The sequence below is a fragment of the Juglans regia genome, chromosome 9, assembly GCF_001411555.2.
Source record: "Juglans regia cultivar Chandler chromosome 9, Walnut 2.0, whole genome shotgun sequence".
NCBI classification, from domain to species: Eukaryota; Viridiplantae; Streptophyta; class Magnoliopsida; order Fagales; family Juglandaceae; genus Juglans; species Juglans regia.
The window spans coordinates 18572815-18595213 of record NC_049909.1 but is presented as its reverse complement, the minus strand read 5'-3'; the positions used below and the strand labels follow the sequence as shown (position 1 = coordinate 18595213).

The 22399-nt window shown below is 34.8% G+C and overlaps 1 protein-coding gene across 1 annotated transcript; it reads left to right on the top strand.

Annotated features, from left to right (window-relative positions):
- The first annotated feature begins 11873 nt into the window (after positions 1-11873).
- LOC108993798 (methionine gamma-lyase) lies at positions 11874-15115 on the top strand. Its single transcript, XM_018968828.2, has 2 exons — positions 11874-12742; positions 14308-15115. The coding sequence occupies exons 1-2, from the start codon at positions 11965-11967 to the stop codon at positions 14883-14885; spliced, it is 1356 nt and encodes a 451-aa protein (XP_018824373.1). The 5' UTR covers positions 11874-11964; the 3' UTR covers positions 14886-15115.
- Positions 15116-22399: the final 7284 nt, after the last annotated feature.

The following is a 22399-nucleotide window of genomic DNA, read 5'->3' as shown; positions in this document are numbered from 1 at the left end:
TAGAATCATGAGAGTCACTGGCCATAATGATGCCATCAACATAGATTAGAAGAGTTGTAAAAGAGTCATTAGTTGTCTTGACAAAAAAAACTATAATCGGCATTGGACTGAGAGAAGCCAAAATCCAATAAACAGGAGGTAAGTTTAGCATACCATTATCTAGATGCTTGTTTCAAGCCATAAAGACTCTTTAACAATTTGCAAACTTGATTAGGACCTCCTCTGGAGTAACCAAGTGGTTTAGTCATATAGATTTCCATTTCTGAGTTACCATGGAGGAATGTATTATTGACATCAAATTGATGCAAATGCCAACCTCGAACTGCAGCAATGGATAATAGGCGGCATCTAACTGTCACAATTTTTGCCATTGGTGAGAAAGTTTCAGTGTAATCAATGCCTTTTTGTTGGGTGTAGCCCTTTGCAACTAAACGAGCATTTAATCTTTCTACACTGCCATCTGAATTGTGTTTTACCTTATACGCACATTTGCAATCAATAGGTTCCTTTCCAGGAGGTAAATATGTGAGAACCCAAGCTAGTGTTGTTTTGTTCTAAGGCATGCAATTCAGCATCCATGACTATGCACCAGTCAGGATCTTTCATTGCTTGATTGTAGCAAGTGGGCTCAAAGATAGTAGAAATAAAAGAAGAAAAGACTTGAAAAGAAGGGGAAAAATTATTATAAAACAAGTAATCTTGCAATGGAAAATAACAAGTAGAAGGAAGAGGAGATACCTGAACCTTGGACTGAGAAATGGGAGTCAAAGCAGCCTGTTGATAATGCAAGTCTTTGAAGATAGTGAGGGGCTGTTTGAGTTCTAGTTGACTTGCGGAGGGTAGGCTCAATGGAAGGAGATGGAGGTGCAAGAAGTGAAGGAATTGCACTATCAAAAGGTGATTCAACATGTATAGTGGCAGAAGGTGATGGAGTGTCATTAGAAGGACAAAATATAGGTGAAGATGAAGAAGATGTAGGAGGAGGATAATCAAGGAAATCAAGTAGGGGAGAAGTAAAAACAAGAGAAAGAGAAGCATCTGTATGGTGTGGGTTAGAATCAGTGAGGTGAAGAAAAAAGAAAGGAAATGATTGTTCATGGAAAATAACATTTATAGAGACAAAAGTGGTATGAGTTTCAAGATCCAAGAGTTTGTAGCCCTTAACTCCAAATGGGTAACCCAGAAAAATACACTACCTGTCTCTTAGATCAAATTTCTTGCGATCATGAGAAATTGTTGTGGCAAAACAAAGGCATCCAAAGACTCTAAGGTGAGTGTATGTGAGTTTGATAGAAAACAAAGCTTCATAGGTGATTTATTGTCAAGCAAAGGAGTAGGGGTTCGGTTGATGAGATAGACATCTGTGAGGATGCAATCATTCAAAAAATGCAGAGGTAAACCAGATTGAAACTATAGGGCTCTAGCTACATTTATGATCTGTTGGTGTTTTCTCTTAACTATTCTATTTTGTTAAGGGGTTTCCACACAAGACCTTTGATGAATATGCATTTTTGCTTAAAAAATTATGTCATTTGGAATTCAACCCCATTATCACATTGAAGCACTATAATTTAGTGCCAAATTAGGTTTTTATCATATTATAGAAGAACTCAAGGCATTTTCTTGTTTCAAACTTGGTATGAAGTAAATAAACCCAAGTGGTGCGTGAAAAATCATCAACAATGGTTAAGCAAAATCTACTTCCATCATAGACAGGTATAGAACATGGGCCCCAAAGATCACAATGGATCATATCAAATATAGCATGAGTCTTGTGATGACTAACAGGAAAAGAAAGTTTGTGTTGCTTAGCAATAGGACAAATAGAACAAGGAGTAACTTTACTAGAACTGAAAATGTCTTTTACATCAAGATCATCAATTAAAACAAGCCTAGAATTAGAATTATGACCAAGGCAACAATGCCAAAATTTAGAAGCATTGCTATTGTTCATGACAGAAGCAAAGATAGATGAAAAGGTAGCTGATATAGATGATAAAACTGCTACAAGGGCATTTGGAGGAACAACTCTGGCAGGAGATGGTAGACACTGCTCTTGACTTTACCAATCCTAATCGTGGTTCACGTGGAAAGGTCCTGAATGAAGCAATGATTAGACAAGAAAAACAAACAAGTGAGTGATTCTGTAAGTGATCTTTTGACAAAAATCAAATTGAATGAAAAAGATGGTACACACAAGGCATTCTTAAGGAGAATGTTCTTGGTGACCTGAACATTGCCTAAGCGAGTGATGATAATGGAAGTACCATTAGACAATTTGAATGAATAAGAGACTTTTGGAATAATAGATGATAAAAAAGAAGTGCTATAGCTGATGTGATCCGTGGCACCCGAATCTATTATCCAAGGGGTTTTAGAAGAATGCAGAGGTTTGTAATCAAAACAAGAAAGGCAAAAAGGTATACCAGATATCTTTGAAGCTTTAGGTTTAGTGGAAAAAGGTTGATGAACAACTTGTGCATGATTCGCAGAGGGGCAAGCAGTTGAAAAACACTTATGCTTAGGGGTGTAACCGGTCCGGTTCGATTTTGGATAAAATCTAGGACCGAACCGGTATGTACCGGTTTTGTATTTTTCAAAAACGATTACGCACTGGTTACCCTCCTAAATCGGTACTTCCGGTTTTACCGGTTTCCGGTCCGGTCCGGTCCGGTTCGGTTTTCCGGTTTTTTTAAAATGTAAATTTCACAATTTTTCATTAAAATTTTGTTTATAAAAAGAAAAATTGATTTAAAAAAAGCTGTTTTATACTTTTATTAATATATTAGACTATATAATAGTATTAATATTAGACTATTGATATAGTTATAAGTTATATATTAGTATTAGTTATAAACTTTTAGTGATTTAGTATTAACATTTTATGTAATAATTTATAAATTATAATAAGAAATTATTTCATATATGAATATATATGTTATATATAAAATTTCACATAAAAATTTATAATTATACATTATATATAAACCTTATATATATTAATATTTAATATATATATAAAATATTTTGTATAAAACTTATATATACAAAATATTATTTTTTATTTTCTTTAATCAACCTGTCCGGTCCAGTTCAAAAAATCCTGAAACCGGAACCAGACCGGAACCGGCCGGTTTTTACGTTTTAAAAACCGATTCCGGACCAGACCGGTTCAAAACCGGTAAAACTGGTCCGGTCCGGTCCGTTTTTCCGATTTTCTGGTTTGAATTTACATCCCTACTTATGCTAGAGCAAGTTCATGAGCTGCTGATATTGCTCCTTAGTAAAACTCACTCTATCCTCACAAATTTCCTCTAGATTAGAATCAATTGATAAGCTGGTTTAATTTACAAATGGTCCAAAATTCTTTCCCTTATAAAATTTGTGCCCTTGAGGGTAACCATGTAACTTATAACACTTTTCAATCACATGACTAGTCTGATTGCAGTGGGTGCAAATGGAAGCTTGTGCATTCCCTATCTTGAAACTATTGTCAAGAGTATGACCTTGTATACGACAATGAGTGCAGTATGGTCTATCTTTCTTTCCACTCATAGAAGTTTTCATATTTGGTTTGAAAGAGGAATAATAAGTGTTGGTGATCAAGGCCATAATGTCGGGGTTTGGAGAAGCATAAATGATTTGGTGATGTTGTTCTTGCTGTTGAATGAGGGAAAAAACTTTGTTGACAAGGGGAATAGGGTCAAGGAGCATGATTTGGTCTCTAGCATTGGTGTACCTATCGTTTAGTCCCATAAGAAATTGAATGACATTGTCCATTTGATGTCTACCATTTAGAACAGTCAATTGTCCACAAGTACAAGCATGTATAAGAACATAAACAACAAGTTCATCCCATAGAGTCTTGAGTTACCATAGTACATACTCACTGGATCATGTTCTTGTCTCAGACTAGCCAGATTCCATTTCAATTGGAAGATGTGAGGTCATGGGTGAAGCGGTCCCTGAGTTCATTCCACACATCCCATGCATCATCAACAAAAGCAACACTTGATTTCATAAAGTACTGATAGAGTTATGTATCCAGGATACAATCATGTCATTGCACCTCTCACAAGCATCGAGTAAAGGGTCTTTAGGGCCAGTAGGTTTGGCAGTACTCCCATTGATAAAATCGAGCTTATTTCTTACTCTAAGAGCTCGACACATAGCTTGTGACCATGTTGCATAATTGTCGGTGGTGAGAAGTTCAATAACAAGGGTAACAGTGGTGTTGTCTCCATGATCAACATGATAATGATTGTTTGGGTTAGAGAAATTGAGAAAAGGGGAAGTGGGTTTTGGATTTGGAGCAGTATCATTCTCAATGTTGGCTGATTGTTCTTTCATGGCAAAGGGGAAAGAAAGAAATACGAAATCAGAGGATCAATCTACGCTTTGATACCATGCAAGAAAAGAAGAGGAAGTGGTACAATTTGCAACAAAGAGAAATTAGAGAAATTGCTCTACTGTGAATTGCATTGTTCGAGAAGATTTCTATACACAAAGGAATGTATATTATATGCTGGGTACACGACTAACAGCTAGGCAAAATGAAAGAATCACTATATAACTCATCATAACAGAAAAGGAATGAGAATAAAAGAATAAGAATAGAAGCTTCTAGACATCTTAGTTAGGTCCTTCTTCACGTGTATAATCAATGGAGGACAAACGACTTGAAGTAGATCATGTAAATGGACTTTGAGACCAATGACATGTAGCACTGGTATGCTGCAATAATATATATATATATATATATATATTTATATATATATATATATATTATTGCAGTTTAAAGATGAAAGGAGTTTCTACTTCCTCTCAAGTTGCTTCTGCTTTCTATACAGCACAAGGAGCTGCTGGTTCTTCAAAAGACCAGAACATAAATGATGAAGCAGACAATGAAGATATTTCTTCTATGTCCCCAACAGTTTCAGATATGCAAGCCCCTGTTGCACCTGTTCACCACAGTTTAAATGTTTTGAACAAACCTTTTGAAATTGATTTACCTGCTTTACTAAAAGATTTTGCTTCACCTAAAAACAAACAAAGGCGAAAAGCCTATGTTGAAAAATTTTCAGATTTGGAAAAACAACGTGTTAAACGCAAATGGAAGGAAGAAATGAATAGGCTTCAACAGCATATTTCTCTTCTAGATTTTGCAGAAAACACCTATGTTTCAAAAAATACTTTAAATGTTGTTAAAAATGATTTTGTCAAGAAAGAATGAAGGACTGTAATTCAATCCAGTTATCCTCCTTTGGAGACAGTCGTTATTCCCTTTAAAGGATCGGAAGTTATTGCTTCCCCTTTTAAACTATCTGATACTGCTGTTTCAAAAGATCCAGAAAAGGACAAGATTCTGAAAGAAGCAAAAAAGATTATTTCCCAAAACAATTTTGCGAATCTTGCTCTTCGAACGATCGGAGATCAGTTAGATCGGATTGAAGAAAAGGTTGAAAAATCTATTTTTACTACCCCTCCTATTTTTAAAAATGATCATCCTTTGGTCTTCCCTAAAGATCAGCCAAAGAAAAAGATTGAAAAACCTTTGATCAGTCTTCCTGAAGAAAGGCCAAAAATAGATTTTAAAAATCCACAGGCCACAAATTTAGAAAAAATTGATCAATTGTTAGCTGATCTAAAGAAAGAACAACCTTCTACCAGTACTCTTAACAGTAATGGTGATGAATATGTTCTTGAAGAAACTTCAGAAGAAACTTCTAACGAAGAATCCTCTGAAGACAAAGATATTGATCTTATTGAAAAGAATTTTCAAAACATGGAAATAGCCATATTCTCTTCAAAAGGACCCAAACCAATGAGTCTAACGAAGAACTGGTATTCCAGACCCACACCTCCTGATTTACAGTTTGAAGAAAAAGTTTTTCAAAACCAATCTTCTTACTCTGCTGACAAAGTTTACGAATGGAATATTGATGGATTCTCTGAACAAGAAATCATCAATACCATGAGTAAAATGTCTATGGTGGCTAATGCTTATATCAACAATAACATTAGACAGCCAGATATTGTTATGATTTTAACACAAGGTTTTACCGGTGTTTTAAGAAATTGGTGGGATAAGTATCTTACCAATGAGGCTAGAGAAGCCATTCGACATGCAGTAAAATGCAATAAAGAAGGCTTACCTATTTTTGATGAAGCTATTGGGATGGCACATCCTGATGGTATTAATACTTTGATTTATACTATTTTAAAACACTTTATTGGTACACCATCCAATATAACCAGTCGTGTGAGCGACCAGCTGAATAATCTCAGATGTCATCAGATGTCAAATTATAGATGGTATCAAGATGTTTTTATTTCTCGAGTAATGCTTCGTGACGACAGTCAAAAGCCTTACTGGAAGGAGAAATTTATTGATGGATTACCTCGACTATTTGCCTATAAAGTCAAGGAAGAACTTACTAGTGCTGATGGATTACTTAACTATGAGGATTACACTTATGGTGATATCTTCAGTGTTGTTAAGAAACTTGGTATTAGTATGTGTCATGATCAAAGAATGCTTCGTGAACAGATGAGAAATAGTAAGAAGGCCAAATACGAAATTGGCACTTTCTGTGAACAATTCGGTCTTCCTAGTATTGCTCTATCTAAAAGAAAGCACAAAAATATTAAACCTCATGGTGGCTTCAGGAGAAAACCCCGTGATGAATTTTATAAGAAAAATTACAAAAAACCCTCTAAACCATTTTTCAAGAAAAAGAATTTCAAAGATTTCAAAAATAATTCTTCTGAAAAATGTTATAAATGTGGCAAGACTGGACATTTTGCTAACAAATGTCCCGAAAAAGCCAAAGTTTTTAAAAAGAAGCTCAGCCAGATGGATATCAATCCCCTTGATAAAGAAGAATTGTTTCGACTCCTAGAAACAGATTCATCCTCATCATCGGAGATTCTGGAGTATAGTTCTAGTGATTCAGATTATCACTCTGAACCTACAACCCCTGATCCCTCTGACTTAAAGCTAGGTTGCAATTATAATTCTACTTGTTGTAAGCCTCACAGTAAGACAATCAATGTCTTAACTAAGGCTGAAGAACAGGAAAATCTTTTGCTAACCTTGATTTTTCAAATTACTAACCCTGAGCTTAAAGAAGAATATCTTCTAAAGCTAAAGAAGGTAATGGTTCGTAAGGATCCAGAACCCTCTAATCAAAGGGTTAATTTTCAAGAAACCTTGGAAATATTTTCAAAGAAAAAATCCAAGGATATTTCTGTTTCAGATTTACAATTTGAAATAAATTCTGTCAAAAAAGAAATTCTAGATCTCAGATCTGAAATAAATAATCTCAAATCTGAGAACGAAGTTTTAAGACAATAATTTTTATTAATCAAGATTGACAAACAACTTGATCAAGACATTCCATCTGACAATGAGCAGACCGAGGCTGGTTCTAGTCAACAGGATTTACTTGCCGACAACCAGATCTGTTTAATTCGTCATACCATTCCTCCCAATTGGTTTTCTCGAGTTAATATTATTGTTGCTCATGATTTCCAACTTTCTGTTGTTGCTATGATTGATTCCGGATCAGACTTGAATTGCATTCAAGAAGGACTCATTCCTAGCAAGTATTTTGAAAAGTCAACCGAAAGATTATTTTCGGCAAATGGCTCAAAGATGACCATTAATTATAAGCTCAATAATGCTCATGTTTGCCAGGATAATATTTGTTTTCGGATTCCCTCTGTTTTAGTCAAAAACATGTCTGAAAAAGTGATTTTGGGAATCCCTTTTATCTCTTCTTTATATCCTTTCATGACTGAGAAAGACGGTATCACTACCGACCCTTTTGGTCAAAAAGTAAAATTCCATTTTGCCTCTCGTTTTGAAATTGATACGGATAAAGGAAAGAAATCTTTGTTTTTAGCAAAACAAAAACATTTGAATTTCCTCCAACAGGAAATTAAATACAAAAGGATTTCTGAACAATTATCCTCTTCTATTTTAATTTCAAAAATTGAAAATTTTAACAAACGTTTGATTTCAGATATTTGTTCTGATTTACCAAATGCTTTTTGGTATAGGAAGAAACACATAGTTTCTCTCTCATACATTAAAGGGTTTAATGAAGCCAATATTCCAACAAAAGTTAATTCTGTTCAGATGAATAGAAAGACGCTGGAATATTGTCAAAAGGAGATACTTGATCTTCAAAATAAAGGCATTATCAGGAATAGCAAGTCACCCTGGTCTTGTCCTGCTTTTTATGTCCAGAAAAATGCAGAACTAGAACGTGGTACCCCTCGTCTAGTTATCAATTACAAACCCCTGAACAAAGTCTTAGAATGGATTAGGTACCCTATTCCCAATAAACAAGACTTAATTCATAGGTTGAGTGATGCTGTGGTCTTCTCCAAATTTGACCTTAAGTCCGGTTTTTGGCAAATCCAAATAGCCGAGTTAGATAGGTACAAGACTGCTTTTGTTACCCTTTTTGGACATTTCGAGTGGAACGTCATGCCTTTTGGCCTCAAAAATGCTCCTAGTGAATTCCAAAATATCATGAACGACATTTTTTATTCGTTCTCTACTTTCACCATCGTTTATATCGACGATGTTCTTGTTTTTTTCAAATCTATTGATGAACATTGGAAACACTTGTATTCGTTCCTTGACATCATTAGATACAATGGTCTTGTTGTTTCGGCAACAAAAATCAAATTGTTCCAAACCAATATTAGATTCATTGGTTATGACATCTCTGAAGGCAAAATTAGGCCAATCCAAAGAGCCATTGAATTTGCTGACAAATTTCCTGATGTCATTCTTGATAAAAAACAATTGCAGAGCTTCTTAGGATCTCTCAATTATATTGCTGATTTCTACAAGGATATGAGGAAACAATGTCGTCCTTTGTTTAAACGGCTTCTTTCCAATCCTCCTCCTTGGACAGAAATCCATACAAATCTAGTAAGGAAAATCAAAGCACATGTTAAAACTCTTCCGTGCCTTGGTATCCCTACTTCTGATTCTTTCAAAATCGTCCAAACAGATGCATCAGACATCGGTTATGGTGGCATTCTGAAACAATGTGTTTCACCAGGTTCATCCGAACAAATTGTTCGCTTCCATTCTGGAACCTGGAACCCTGCACAAGAAAAATATAGTACTATCAAAAAAGAAATTTTGGCCATAGTACTATGTATATCAAAATTTCAATCTGACCTTTTAAATCAAAAGTTTTTGGTCAGAATTGACTGCATGTCTGCAAAATTTGTTTTAGAAAAAGATGTTAAAAACATTGCATCAAAACATATTTTTGCACGATGGCAAGCTATTTTAAGTGTTTTTGATTTTGATATTGAATACATCAAAGGCACACAAAACTCAATCCCTGACTTTCTCACCCGTGAATTTTTGCAGAAAACCCATCATGGCCAGCAAAAAGAAAACCCGAGAGAGAGAGAGAAAAAGGTGAATCCACCACCACCAATGCCCAGTATAAACCTCATCAAGAATGAGGCTGGATCTGCTACCACTAATGCCGTATCTACAGCACTAGACATTGCCAACAGGTTCCAGCCACTTGGCAAACCTGTTCAACCGCAGACCTTTTCATCTGCAGTAACTACTACTTTTGACCCATATGCGAAAGCAATTGAGTCAAAACCCATCCCTATTACTCCCCAATTTTTCCTCCCAAAAGGAAAATCTGAATATTTGAGAAAAAATTTTGCTTCATATCTGTTTCATATCGAGCCCAACAGCACGATATATACAGATGTTTTCCAAATTTCTTCTTCCTATTTTCCTACTCTTTTTCACTGGATTCCTGAAGATTTTTCAAAAAATCTCCAATTCTATTCCAGTATTTTGATTCAAACAAATTCATTGGTTATCAAACCTATTTATGACAAGGTTGATACCAATAAATTAATCTTTCACAGTGCCTATATTCACCGAGTTATCACTCAAGCAGAATGGGGATCCACCCCATCTACTTCCAAAAAACTCGCCCAAACAGACACTGCTTTTTCTTACTTTGATTATATTGATGCTTGGAAGCGCTTCATGCTCTTCCAAACCCCTGATATGAGCCACTCCTGGTTCATAAAATTTGATCAAAAATTTAAGGGAAATTTTCCTCTTTGGTTCACTCAATGGTGGAACCAATACGGATTAATTCCTGAAAATCTTCCTGGTGAGCTCTTAAAAGCCTACCAACATTTTTCAAAAATCGTTGATCCAACTTTGGATCAACACTCCAAAAAATTTCACCATACTTTACATTTCTGTAAGAGATACCACCTCCCGTGGATCTTCAAATGGAACTATGAAATAAATGGTGATGTAATGACAAGAGTGTATTTCACCAAATGGTGGGATAAATTTGAACATAATCAAAAGATTGTTGATTTATTAATCAAAGATTTTCCTCAGACTGCACCCAACCTGCACAATAAAAAGGAATTTCCAAAGATCATGGCTGGACCATCCAAAGCTCCTGAATATCCATTGATTCAGGCCCCTGCTTCTCCAACAAAATCCGGGGGGGGGGAAAGGGCAGTTCATCCTCAAAATCCTCTAAGTCTAAAAAGAAAACTGATATCTTTGACGGACTTAATAAAAAGGATTTAATCAACATCTTAAAAGAATCATTATCAAAATCTCAAAGCAAATCTGAAGACGAAGACTCAGATACTGCATCAGAGGCTTCTTACAGCAATATCTTTGGTAACTCTGGGTTTTACACAGACGAAGAATAATTGCTACTTGCTACCAGACAGAAGATCCACTTCTGTCAAAACTACTATTTGAGTTCAAAGAAGACTTATGGACAGATCCACTGACCAGTCTCCTTTAAACAAGCTTTGTCGTTTTGTGCCGAAAGCAGCATCCAGCCGCCAGACACAATAATGATACCCGTGGTTAAACAGTACTAACACTGTTCACTTTTACTTTTACCCGTGCCCAAACAGTTTTGACAGCTGTTATTCACGGATTTCTCTTGTAAACAGGAACTCCTTCATCTATAAAAGGAGAACCTCATTTGCATTTTAGGCAGAGACAATTTTAGAAAAACAACCTTGTAAGCTTTCTGCTTTCCTTCTACTCTCAAATATCAAGAGCAAATCTGCTCTACCTTGTGCCATAAACTTTGTAATCTTTGTAAAGTTTATGAATATGTTTATTTTCTTATTATCTGTTTTATTTTCTTTATTTTGCATCGCATTCATGCATATGGTCGGTTCTACCGCCTGCCTTTAATTGTGCATATTTATCTGCTTTGCTTTATTTTCTTCTTCTCCAATCTGGTTCTGCTTCATTCCTTTATTTTCTTCTTCTCCAATCTGGTTCTGCTTCATTCCGCTGTTTTGGTATCATATATATATATTATATATATAGGTCATGGGCAACTGGGCATCAACCCGTCCCACTGATCTGCGTCTTTTGTCCTGCTGAATTGAAAAGGGCTTGATCTTGACAGAGTTAGCATCCAATATTCCAGAACACTCACCATTAACACACAGGATACTCAAGATCATCAATAGTCTAGTTGTCTGCTCTATTATAGGAAAGGAATATATAGCTGAGATTGTGGTGTTTGTTATTTCCATACTTGTAGCAATTCTGCGTAAGCTCAGTCATGCTGTATATACCCATTAAGTGGGCAACATACATTCAGTATGCAAGATCAATACAGAGCCTCTGATCTCTATCTATTTATTTGTTACATGACATAAAGCTATATACGCGATATCTATTTATATTATTATAAATTATTATGTAACATTTATTATGCATTAATATTTATTACTATTCGTTGGTTATCTGTCTCAATTAAAGCAAAAAATCAAACTTCTGGCCCGTAACCTTTTGTCGCTCTCTTTATTTAAACCTTCACATCTGAAGCCTCCTCCCCATTCCATTCAATCTCTCCGGACCCGTGTGCCATTTGCATTGTGCACCCAAGCCCCGAACACATGGCTGAAACCAAAACCCAAAGCTTTGCTTTCCCCGACAAGAAAAGAACCGAGCCCGATGACTTGGACGGCGATAATCTCATCACCGTGAAGAAACAAATGCTGTCCTCGGTATCGACGTGGGAGGACCCGGCAGCAGCGTTAGCGGCGGCGCGCCACGAGTTCGGCGAGCACGGAGGCGTGAACATGTCCATTGAGGCCTCGGCAACCTTCACAGTGATGGAGCCCGAGACGCTGAGCCGAATGTTCGCCGGGGAGCTTGGCCCCGACCGGGACTTCTTCATCTATAGCCGTCACTTCAACCCCACAGTGTTGAATCTCAGCCGTCAAATGGCGGCTCTCGAGGGCACTGAGGCTGCCTACTGCACCTCCAGCGGCATGGCCGCCATCTCCTCTGTTCTCCTCCATCTCGTCAGCAGTGGGGACCACGTCGTCGCCTCCACGGCCCTCTACGGCGGGACCCACGCCCTGATGACCCACTTCCTCCCCAGGGCATGCAACATTACTACGACGTTCGTGGACGTGGACGATTTGGAGGCGGTGAGGAACGCCATCGTCCATGACCGAACCAAGGTGCTGTACTTCGAGTCCATCGCGAACCCCACGCTGAAAGTGGCCAACATACCCGAACTTTGCCGGATAGCCCACGACAAGGGTGTCAAGGTTGTCGTCGACAACACCTTTGCTCCCATGGTGGTCTCGCCGGCACGGCTCGGCGTCGACGTCGTGGTCCACAGTATCTCCAAGTTTATCAGCGGTGGGGCCGACATTATTGCAGGCAAGCAAGCATTTTTTCGTCTATCAACTTTTCTACCGTAATCGTGTTTTTTTGTATTTTCTTTTTTTAAAAAAGAAAAGAAAAGGAAAGGAAAGGATTGGAATAAAAATAAAAACACGTTAAAAAATGTGACATTGATTTAAGAGTTTACTGGAAAAAATCTTTAATTATAAAATAATTTAATAAATTAAATTCATAAGTTCATAACGTGATTTAATATAATATTTTATATTATAAAATTATTTATATTGTAAAATAGGTATAACATATTATATAAAATTAAATAATTTGAAATAATTTTATAAATTTTTTTATAACAAAAACATGTATTTTGCTAGCTCCACGAGAGACTTTGGATTCGCGTACTAGTGAGAATATTTTAGAAGTGTTGAAAATATTTGTGAATAGTTATAAGTAGAAATTAAAATGAGTTTGTAGATTTCATTGAGAATATTTTGAACTGTTTAGATGTGTGAAATATATTAAGTTGTTGACTTTTAAATAGGTAGTTGAAAAAGACGTAGGTCCCATAAATATTATAGTGATTTTATTTTTAATAATAAATATTATAGTGATTTTATTATAGTGATTTTTTAATATTAATAAATATTGTAATGCTTTTATTTTATTTTTATATATAATAATGATAAATATTATAATGATTTTATTTATTATTTATATATAATAGTGATAAATATTATAATGATTTTATTTTTTATATATAATAGTGATAAATATTATAGTAATGTTATTTTTTATTTATATATTATAGTGATTTTATTTATTATTTATATATAATAATGATAAATATTATAGTAATTTTATTTTTTATTTATATATTATAGTGATTTTATTTTTTATTTATATTTAATAATGATAAATATTATAATGATTTTATTTTTTATTTATATATAATAGTGATAAATATTATTAATTTTATTTTTTATTTATATATAATAATGATAAATATTATACTAATTTTTAAAAAGATTTTAATACGAAGATAATTTATTACGTTTAATATGTAAAATATGTTTAAAAATATAAAAATATTTAAAAAATATTAAAATATATTAGCTATCCAAAGGTAACCTAATTCTTACTCGTAGTGAATGATGTAATCTAGACTACCAGTTCCACCTTGGAAACATGCCACGTGTTATATGTTCTTTTTTCACTGGACCTTTATTGCTTGTGTTATGCGGCAGATGAACTTCATTCGTTTTTCCCCAGTACGACTAGGATCACACGGTGGAGTGTGTCCTGTCCAGAGTTATAATATCGCTAGCTTTGGGTCCTCCTCGCTTGTCGTTGTCGGTTAAACTATAATATCTGGATAGCTTTAAATAACGTAAATTATGAAAGTGGTTGAAGGCTGAAGCGTTAATTTGTCTTCTCGAAAATGGTTTGGTATATATTTGGAAACGTGGCAGCTTTTTATGCATGTCTTGTGGATAATATTTTCATGCTATTTTCAAGAATTTGATCACGGTCTGAGGCCCTGAAGTGTCGACGTTGCACTAAATATTCGACTGTAATATAATATCCACGATGACAAATAACAGGAGCTGTGTGTGGGCCAGCAAGCCTCGTGAACTCCATGATGGACCTCCACCAAGGGCCCCTGATGATTTTGGGGCCTACGATGAACGCCAAGGTTGCATTTGAGCTATCCGAGAGAATTCCTCACTTAGGCCTGAGAATGAAGGAGCACTGCCACCGAGCACTGGTTTTCGCCACCAGGATGAAGAAGCTGGGGCTAAAGGTAATCTACCCTGGGCTTGAAGATCACCCGCAGCACACCCTTTTGAAGTCCTTTGCCAACAAGGACTACGGCTACGGAGGGCTCGTCTGCGTGGACATGGAGACCGAGGAAAAGGCTAACAGGCTGATGCACTACCTGCAGAATAGCACCCAGTTTGGGTTCATGGCAGTTAGCCTGGGATACTACGAAACCCTCCTGTCCTGCTCTGGCAGTAGTACCAGTAGTGAGATGAATACCCAGGAGAAGGAACTGGCTGGAATTTCACCAGGGTTGGTGAGAATTTCCGTTGGGTATATTGGGACATTGGAGCAGAAGTGGAGCCAACTCGAGAAGGCGCTTTCCAGAATGCAGGACTCGGGTTCCTTAAACAAATACTGATCATGATTTTCTCCTTCCCTCCTCCATTATTAAAGGGTTCTGATGGACGTCGTTTGTTCATGTTTGCGCGCATGAGTCTTATAGTCTATTTGTTTCGCTTGTACGTGGATGTTAAGCAGCACTGTAATATTCTGCTGGTGCTACATTAATCGTGTTCTATTGTAACCAAACTTCTTTTGTGCGCAAGAAATATTTTCAAAAGCAATAAAAAGATAGCAGTTAAAGGTCTGCGCGCGGTGGTGTAATTTATATAAGAGAAATTATATTTGTAATTATAGAGATGAGTTTAAACCCGACGCACTTCTTTTGAAAAAAAGTAAATAAATAGCATTATTCAGCAAATGAAACACATGATCAAACTCGCCTTGTACAATTGCTGACAACTGTTAGCTAGTTTGATAACAAGACTGGCCAGGTTATCATATGCGCTATATTCATTTTCATTCAGTTTTGAGAATAATTAACCTAAAACCTCATCATCTTGAAGAAGGTTTATTACTGATTAAATTTTATTGCTTGTTGGAATTAATGAAAACTAAATCATTAAATCTGATCGAAATTTCATATTTTCATTAAGTTGAACCTTTTAGGATAAATTGGTAATTGAATATTATAGACAGGTTTGAGTTTGAACTCTTTCGAGTACTGCTACATTTATAAAAAATTACACAAAAACATTCTCACAAATTGACGTAGGTTTATCTTATCTGTTATATCTACTTTATAATACAAGTAACTTTATAATCTGACGAACCACATCATGCCACGTCAGTTTGTAGGATTACTTTTGTGTAATCCTTTTATAGCTAGAATATTTTCCAACTCTTTATAAGTCTATACTTCGAATTTTCAAATAGTTGGATAAATGAATCCAAGAGTTTTAAATCGTGCATTATTGAACCGTATTCATCAACAGCACAAGAGAGTCCAACTCCAAATCTATCTCTACAACCTCTTGATATGCAAGAATAGAGTTTAAACCCGAGTCCACGTCTACCTCCAAAACAAGATAAAGATAAAGATTGCATTGAAGATAAAAGTCCAATAGCAATGAGTCCTAATCCAACACCAGAAGTTCAGTAATGATTAGTCCTTAATGGTATCTATGTAGAATCTATAGTTGTCATATTGTACGTAAATAGTTTATAAATACAACACAAGCACACATTTTGCATGGTGCATTTTATCAAAATTGTGGGCACTTTTACATAGTATTAGAATAGAAGTCTTGAATTTAAATATTGACTCTATATTCAATCTTATTTAATTAAATATTTTACGTATTGGACTTACTTATTGAGAAATAGTCTAACCCGCACATCAGAATTAGAGTTAAGATATAAAATAAATAATAAAATCTATATTTTTTTATCATCTTAAATTTTTAAAACAAGTAATGATTTTACATGATATTAATCACTATATTATATCGAGGCTCTGGAAAAAGTATACTTGGAGGCTTTAAGCTATTCTCCATCATATATATCGAGCAACCGATCGTATTTTTGTTCAGCAAATTGAAGGCCCATCTGAACATGTTCTGTGTTCCCAATGAATGGGGATCTAATTCTCACATGCAAGTTGTACTCGCGGCCATACCCCTAGAAAATTGGCTGCGACAATTTGGGCTGGAGAAAAAAAAAAGAAAACGATTTCTGATGCGTGAACATTGAAGGATCTGAATCCCATGCATGCCCAGAGAGCATTCTGGGTCAGTCTTTGGTCCCCATTCACGTGAGAGGGAGTCCATTAATTAACCTCTAATAGTGAAAGTGTGAAACGTGTGATCATTTTGATGCGTTTTTCGTACATATTTCTGATGATCCATTATTCAGTCGTCTGGTTATAAGTGAACAGTACAATTATTAAACGAGTCACAGACGACCCAAGTTACCCTTTATTAACTAGAAAGATCTTAACATATGAATTGTGAAACGTGACATGCAATGCTCGATAAATAGATATATATTTTTTTAATTCTTTGATCGAAGATCTCTTAAAAATTGTTTTAAAAATTTTAAATCAGAGTACAACAGAAATGATATTATCTCGAATGGTAAATTTTGGATATTTCCATGAACTTTTTCACAGTTGTTGTTTGCCAAAATTCATCATCGTCGATGGTGAAATGTATCGTGTGGTAAAATCAAAGACAACACTCATATTTTTCACAATCTAAATGTCAGGACTAAGAAAAATATATTTGAGAGAGAGATTTTTACTTTTATGCTTGAAGTACCTCATCCAAATGGGGGGGATGAGCTATATAACAGTCCTCTAAATATAACCCATTGTTGGTCTTTAAGGCCAACCATCAAAGCTCTTGACGTTGCTTTAATTAAGTCACTTCACAACCTATGAGCATATGAAGGCCGAGACATGGTGCCCACTTCACAAATTATTCACTATTTTTTTTATTATTATACATAAATTGTTTTACTATTATTTACAGATATTCTAAAATATTCTTAGTATTCAAACGATCACTTTAATGTTACAACTTGTGTACAAATGTTGTTTAAGATTTGTGAGGATTTTAATGTATAACTGGCAGTTTTTTCCTCACTCTCTTGTCGATCTCTCTTCCAACTTTCAAACTCGTACGTACAAACACATGCCACCGACCACTATGGTACATGCATGGAAGATTAGTAATTAACCAGCATGGTTTTTCATGAAAAACCTTAATGAGAATTTTGAATTTTTGGTTAAGGGTTTTTGGTTTGGGATTTTTTTTTTTTTTTTTGGGGGGGAAGAGGGAAGAGGAGGGGCGGCCGGGAGTGGAGGAACACTTGATGGTTTAAAGAAATTAATTAAGCAGAAGCACCTTAATGAGAGCATCTTGACTCTTCCACTGAGTCCAAGATGATCACCAGAAAATTGAAACAAACGAAAGTAAAAGAATCAGTAGTGCATTTATTCCTTTCCATTTTGAAACATAAATCATCACAAAAGAAATCCATTAGTCTTATTAGCTAGGAATCGTATCGTTCAGTGATCAGCATACAACTTCTGTTGTATATTCCATTACTCTTTCCATTTTAATACATGATCTTCACGAATTCTCCAATTAAAGGGGGAAAAAAAAACCTGTTGCTCTTGAAATGGCTATTCGGTCAGCACGATTTCTGTTGAATATTCCATCCAAATTATAACTATTAGCCTTTTGACTGACATTTGAAAGTGGGCATGATACAATATATTGGTCACCCATAAGACAGACACAGCTTTTAGTATTCGCATATCAAAATCGATCATGAATAAATCATTCCACCATTTTCATCTTTATATCAAGGCATCCTCTCTCTCTCTCTCTCTCTCTCTCTCTAGATCTGTGTCTATATGCAGCATATATAATTCGCTTGTACCTTTCAAGAAAGTTAAATCTCACAGACATTAATTTGGTTCGGAAATACTGGATCCCTCTCGATGCTGATCTGTTGATTATGAAGTTCTCATGAAGACATGATTATATATTCATCTACGAATACCATTCCACCCATATTTTTTTGAGATAGAATATATATTCTCTTTGACCAAGCCAATTAGTGGTGCAAAACTAGTATACTTAGCTGTAAAGGAGACCATGATGATCTTCAAACATCAGGAAAATTAATAGGCCAGGGCAAAATATACAGTAGTAGTACTGGATCTTAAGATTTGTTGGATATCTCTATTAAATTCCAGGCTTGCTTCCTTCAAAAATCAGGACTACTAAGAGAATATTATGCAACAAAAGTAAAAAAAAAAAAAAAAACTCTGTTGTAATATATCAAAGACATGCATGGCCAGGTAATTATAATATTAATTGGAGAAAGAGACGTGACTAAAAGGACATGGTTACAATGTCGGCCATGATAAGCTTTTGGTCCAATCTCTCATATATATACATACATACATACATACAGGCACGTTTGCCTAGTTGGAAGAAAAAAACATTTTCAAAATATAAAAGTTCTATATAGAAGCATATAATAGCACAAAATGATAAAAAATGTATTTATTACATACAACATAAATGTATTCGTATCAGAGTTGTAATAGCTTAGAATATAGCAAATTATTTCATTTCAGACAAATTTCTATACATATTATGGAACATTCATCATGAATTCATCTCCAATTATATTTTTAATATAAGAAATAGGAAAAGTTTAGAATGAGTATAATTGTTTGAATAACAAAATAGAGCCTCACATCAGTGTGAATTGAAGTGTAAGTTCAAAATGAGTTTGCATAGGACTCACCCAAAACAAACAAGATTATACAGTTCAAAATTATTTTGAACACCAAATTCTAAGCAGCATTCTCCTTTTCCACCCCTGTATCACTTCTTATTATGTGCTTCTTCTTTTGTTCACCATAAAACTATGAAAACCACTCCAAATCATCAGATTCAGTATTTCACAAGAGTTTTAAACTTCAAGAGCTCCTTAAGAATCTATATTTTCTTAAACAAATATTCACCCTTGTACATAAGACCATCAAAAACCTAAACGAAGTTGTCTCACGACCATGTTTGAATTTAATAAGAAGCTGAAACACCCTATAAAGTCATGATGCAAACATATATGTAAGAGAAGCTAAGACTTTGAAAAGATGAATTAAAAAAGAAAAGATAATGCATATCACTCAAGTTCACTTGTAATGATGAATTTGGTTGTAATTTTCCTTGAGTGAATAGAAACCATATATTAAGGCTGTGATGTGAGTAGTTATGGTTTAAAATTTAGATAGTAGATACATACTGCGATTCTGAATTGCTCATTTGCTTGCCATGATAACATAGATGTTTCATCATGTTCCTTTGTTACATTCAATGCAAGACATGTAACAAAATATTTGGTGTAGATCAATCATAGGAATTAAAAGAATGCTTGATATGGGGTTATACTACAGTGAACATCATCATTGTAGGCAAACTAAAATCATGGTGTAAATATAATAGTTCAAAACATAAAATCAAAAACCAAAATATATTAATCAGACTTAGAGATATACACATTACAAGAAAAAAGAGTATTTATGACGGATTATTTACAACGAGAATGACTATTTGCGATGAAAACAAATTCATTTTAACAGGAAATATTCATTTTCATAAGAAATAACTGGTCACAAATAAACAGTTTTCTTGTAATGACGTACACTAAATCAAGCATGTGCACAAGTTATCATTTTTACGTACTGAAGCAAATGAATTCTTAAATGCAATGCCCTAGCTAGCCGGGTATATCCTTCTTATTATATTTATTGCACATCATTTGTTATGGATCCAAAGACATCATCGGCTCTTTAACTCGATAAATCTCCTACATACAAATATAAGTTCTAAATGATAAATATTATGTCTATACATGTGAACATAAACTTTGATATTATGAGTAAACACATATAACGCCATATTTGCAATCTTGACTATAATTTATTGAGTTTAACCCCCCAATTTTTTGTTTTTTTATACCCAATCTATTTTCATTATTTTCTATTCCTGAATCACAACATGACATTAAATCAATGATTGAAATTGACCATACCAACAAGTTGACACAAATGTTCTGGTAGGAAATGTGTATTTTTAAACATAGCAATATATTCATACAGAGTTTAGTACTTTTAAAAAGCCTACTAAAACTTTTGTGCATCTATTTCTCCCTGTTATGTAGCTCCACAAAATTTAGTTCTCTAACAATCCATGTTAAATTCAACCAAACATAAAACAAACCATCTAACCACAAATTTAATTTTCCAACACAAAGAACAGACAGCAACACTAACTGTCGGCATTAACAATTAGGTCCAATAATCTCCACGAGCTTAGAAGCCATCTATTTTCTTGACAAGGTTGGAAAGCAAAAAATTGATATTACAAAACCCCTAAAAAGAAGGTAGAATCTTGTAAATGAGAACACATCTATATTAGAACAAGAGAGATCGAACATAGACCAAATTGAGAAACTTGAGCAATTAATAGAACAAAGTGAGAAAATCAGTTAAATACAATCCTCAAAGTAGCACAAGTTTGAAAGCAAAACCTTAAAAACTTGTTGCATAGATCAAACCAAGAAACCGGATCAGTTACTAAAACAAAGTGACAAAATATAAAATAAATACAAACATTAGAGCAGCACAAATTTAAAAACACTAAAGCCAATACAAACTATTTGCAAAATGCGGTTTTATTGAATTATTGAATTGCAATTTTCACTTTCAGAATTGAGAGTGACCGTCTATTTAAAACTACTTCTTATTTTCTTTTATTTGTTCAATTTGGATATAAAATAAATGTAGAATACTAGAATATAAAAGAAACACCTCTGAGTTGTAGTTTAAGAGAAAAAAATTAATTAGCCAAAAAGGGTAACAATATACCTCAACCTCAAAGTAAAATACAGAAGGACATAGTGCTCATATGGATCAATCAATAAGACGGCCTCATAAAAGTTCACATTCTTTTGGAGCACTCTCCCTCCACATGACCATGTATGGGATATATTAGGGGTGCTACCCGCATGGTGGGGGGTGGGGGCACCCCCTCCTCGCCCCCCGCCCCGCACCATGCGGGTGGGGGGGTTTCATATCTTGCCCCCCGCTCCACCCATTGTCTACAAATTTTTTTAGTCTAAAAATATTTTTTAGACTCAAATTATAATATAATTTAAAGTATAAATTGAAATTTATAAATTAAAAAAATATAAACTCATTAGACTAATTTTATTTTGGATTGCATTGGTCTCCTAGGCCAACCATTATATAGGAGGGCAAGACAATACAATAATGATAGTTAAACAGTGTGAGACTTACTTATGGGGTCAATTCACCCCCCATCCCCGCATGGGGTGTTTCATGCAAGGTGGGGTAGACGAGAGCGAGATAACGGGGGGCGAGGCCTTGCTGCCCATCCCTAAGATATATCTTGGGCAACATGCTTTTCTTAATAATCAACCTTATTCGAACCAAATCCATTAAGAACCACAAAGTCACATAGTGGGCATGAAGGCCCACAATGATATGGGAGCACATCTTAGAAAGCGATTCTAGATACATCAAATGCAGATATTGGTGTGGCTCAGATTTTTTATAAGCACGACTCTATCATTAGAAAGATAAATATGGTAGCATAGTTGCATCAGATTTTTTTATAGTATAAGAGATATTCTCGAGTATTAACAAGTATATTTCGGCAATAAAAGTCAAAAATTGAGAAGGCGGGTTTAAAAAGAGCCAAATTAAGGGCATATAGATGATAATTATTTCATGTATAATATATATTAATTACTTCGTACGTACGTATTAATTGATTACAAATATACGTTTTTCTTCATATAGGACTTAGTATTGTATCTTTATTCTTGACCAATCTTTCTTAATTTGCAACCACAACATGATTAGCGTTAATATATATAGATAATAATCTATGAAGATCGTGTGTGTATATATATATCGTGCATGTAGTAGTACTACTCAATCTCATTATAAACAGAAACATTAATACTTATATAATTAAAGAGTAC